The 2720-nt window shown below is 57.1% G+C and overlaps 2 protein-coding genes across 2 annotated transcripts; both read left to right on the forward strand.

The window, feature by feature from the left end:
- Window positions 1-392: 392 nt before the first annotated feature.
- On the forward strand, window positions 393-905 carry GNI_131600 (NAC domain protein; the record flags this gene model as incomplete). Its single annotated transcript, XM_011133880.1, has 1 exon — window positions 393-905. One exon carries the CDS (start codon window positions 393-395, stop codon window positions 903-905), a length of 513 nt encoding a protein of 170 aa, XP_011132182.1.
- Window positions 906-1478: 573 nt separating this feature from the next.
- On the forward strand, window positions 1479-2588 carry GNI_131610 (putative transmembrane protein; the record flags this gene model as incomplete). The annotated part of the gene is made up of 2 exons (XM_011133881.1): window positions 1479-1793; window positions 1968-2588. Coding segments are annotated over 2 exons (936 nt in total), but the record flags the coding sequence as incomplete, so codon positions are not given.
- Between the last annotated feature and the right edge of the window lie 132 nt (window positions 2589-2720).

A 2720-nucleotide genomic window follows, 5' to 3' on the forward strand; every position in this document is an offset into this window, starting at 1 on the left:
CCCCCCGGTCCCAGGAGGTCCCCCCGGTCCCACGTCCCCAAGTTCACGGGTCCCCAAGTTCACGGGTCATCGCTATTCTGCAGGGGATTGTTCTGGGGCGATGAAGAAGATGACGAAGAAGACGATGAGGAAGACGCGTAACCCCCCCAGACCAAAAAGTGTTCCGTTTCCTGGTCCCAAGGTGTGTTCCGTTTCCTGGTCCCAAGGTGTGTTCCGCCTCCTGGTCCCAAAGAGTGTTCCGCGCCCTGGACCCAAACAGTGTTCCGCCTCCTGACGGGCAACGTTCCGGGCAACGTTCTCCGGTGGGTGGGCGTTCTCCGGTGGGCGTTAAGTCGTTCCGATGGGGTTGTGCGTGTGGGCTTGTGCGAGTGCCATTTTTTTTATTTAACAAAATGTCTACTCCAACTCCGGCGTCGATGGAAGAGGCTCGCGAGCGCATGCGTGCCAAGTTGGGTGGTGTGCGTCGGCATGCTGGTGTGCCTCGCAAGTTCGCGTACTCGGCAGCTGCGGAGCCGGCGGTGAGAGGTGTGGACAATGTGGACAAAGTTCGCACAGCGGTAGCACGTTTTGGTGGTCAGACGATAGCACCTAGTGGTGAGGTGGTATTCCACCGTGCTGATGGACAGGTCTTACACTTTGCACATCCCAAGGTCACCATAGCCACCGCCTCCAACTGCACCTTCGTCTCCGGTAACCATGCGCTCAAGAATGGCGACGAGTTCAACACCGACAAGCAAATGCTCGAAATCATTCGCAACCTAACCATGAAACGAGCACATGAACAACCTCCCGCCGCCGATGATGATGAAGTCCCCGAACTCATCCCTGAAGACTTCGAAGCCGAAGCAGACGCCAAGGATGGAGTCGAATCCAAGAAGGAAACTGACGTGGACCAGGTCGACTAAGCTCACTCCTCAATGAATAACACAGCCGACCCACCGAACCACTGAGCCAAACGTGCCGACCGATTGGGTTTACCGGTCTTCACGTGTGCATACGCGTGTTCACGTGTGCATACACGGAATCGTCTGTGCTCACGCAAGTCATGCGTGTGTTCACAGACAAGTCATGTGTCAGACGCCACGCTGGCAGTGGTTTATCCTTGAGGTCAAATGGCCCTCGGCTTCCTTGTCTTCCTCGTCGCGGCTATGCTCGCTTCGGTTAATACGTTTTTTTAATCGTGTGAACCGCATGCCTTTTCAATGCTGGTAGAGTACACTTGCTTGTCAGCTCTGGTTGCTGGGCTCTACGTTTCCTACGTGCTCGCCACGGAGGACACACTCTTCGGCATTCTTACACACCTGCTGTACAGGAAATATTCTCTCCTCGTAAGTTCGGATCAACCCTCCCACCCCTCTCCGCCCTATACCTTTCCGTGTTAGGTGTTCGGCAATGCCCTGGCGTCGTTGACGGGGTTGCTGATCTCAACGGTATTGCACACCACGCTAGGTCGTGTGCGGGACCTGGAAGCACAGGCCATGTCCGAACTGGCGCGTAACATCCTCTTGGACACGGTGCTCTTCCTTTTAATGGCAAGCCCCACTGTACGCGGCGAAGACGTGCCGCATTCAATCCTTATCTCCTGTCTCGGCCTGACCATAGCGACCAAGATCGTGCACTTACTCGGCAGCAGTCGTGTGGTACACACTGCCGAGACCGCACGTACTTGGTCCGCCGTCCGCAAGCTGAGCACCCTCCTCTTCGCCCTCGTCTTCTGGGACCTGGCAGCACTTTACATCTACGTCCCAAGAGCCAGCAAAAGAAGCACTTTCTACGCTTGGATACTCTTCGAAGTAAATAACTTACACAGCACCCAGCCCCATCCAGCACCCACCCAGCCCCACCCGGCCCCACCCAGCCCCACCCGACCCCACCACCACCCCATCCGGACCTTACCCTACCCCCCACCCCCCAGCAGGGGATGTTCCCCCGTACCTTTTACTTCCTCAATGTGTTGTCTTTCGTAGTTTTGCGGATTCCTTTGCTCCGCAGTCTGTAGTTTGTTGAAGTTGGTTGTGCTGTGTGTGGATATGTCGTTGGAGGGAGACTTATCGGAGGCCTTCGACGCATCTCCGTTGGCGGCGAATGTCTCGGGTCAATCGCCGTTTGCAAGGTCGCCGGCGGTCTCGCCCGCCGGGGGTTCGCCGGCCGTCTCGGGCTCGCCCACAATGGCGGTTCCAAGCATGGCGCCGGCGGGAGGTGCGACGGAGACGAGTACAGGAACCGAGCCGCAACCGGCGGCGCAGCTGGGAGGCTGGCCGTTCAAGACGGAGCACTACATGTTGATTGACACGATGAAAGAGTTGGTGGACTTGTTCATCTACGTGGGCTTCTTGTTCGTGTTTTGTATTTCAAATCCTGCGCGATTGCCATTGTATTTGGCGACGGATTTGTTGCAGGTGAGTCGAAGTCTGTACACGCGTGTTCACAGCTTCCGTCAGTACCGCAGGTTGATCGAGGTGCTGCAAGACGCAGATCAATTCCCCAATGCAAACCCCACTCTGATAGCGGAACGCGAGACCTGCATCATCTGCAGAGACCTGCTTACACCCAACAGCAAGACCCTGCCTTGTGGTCACGTGCTGCACGTCCGTTGTTTGAAATCCTGGTTCATTGCGCATCAAACCTGTCCCACATGTCGCGCCGAAATACAGCTCCGAACCGACCGGCCTGCCACCCCGCGGTCCCGCCCGCAACGCAGGTCCCAGCGGCGGTCGCCA

This window comes from Gregarina niphandrodes (assembly GCF_000223845.1).
Source record: "Gregarina niphandrodes unplaced genomic scaffold scaffold00033, whole genome shotgun sequence".
Taxonomy (NCBI): Eukaryota; Apicomplexa; class Conoidasida; order Eugregarinorida; family Gregarinidae; genus Gregarina; species Gregarina niphandrodes.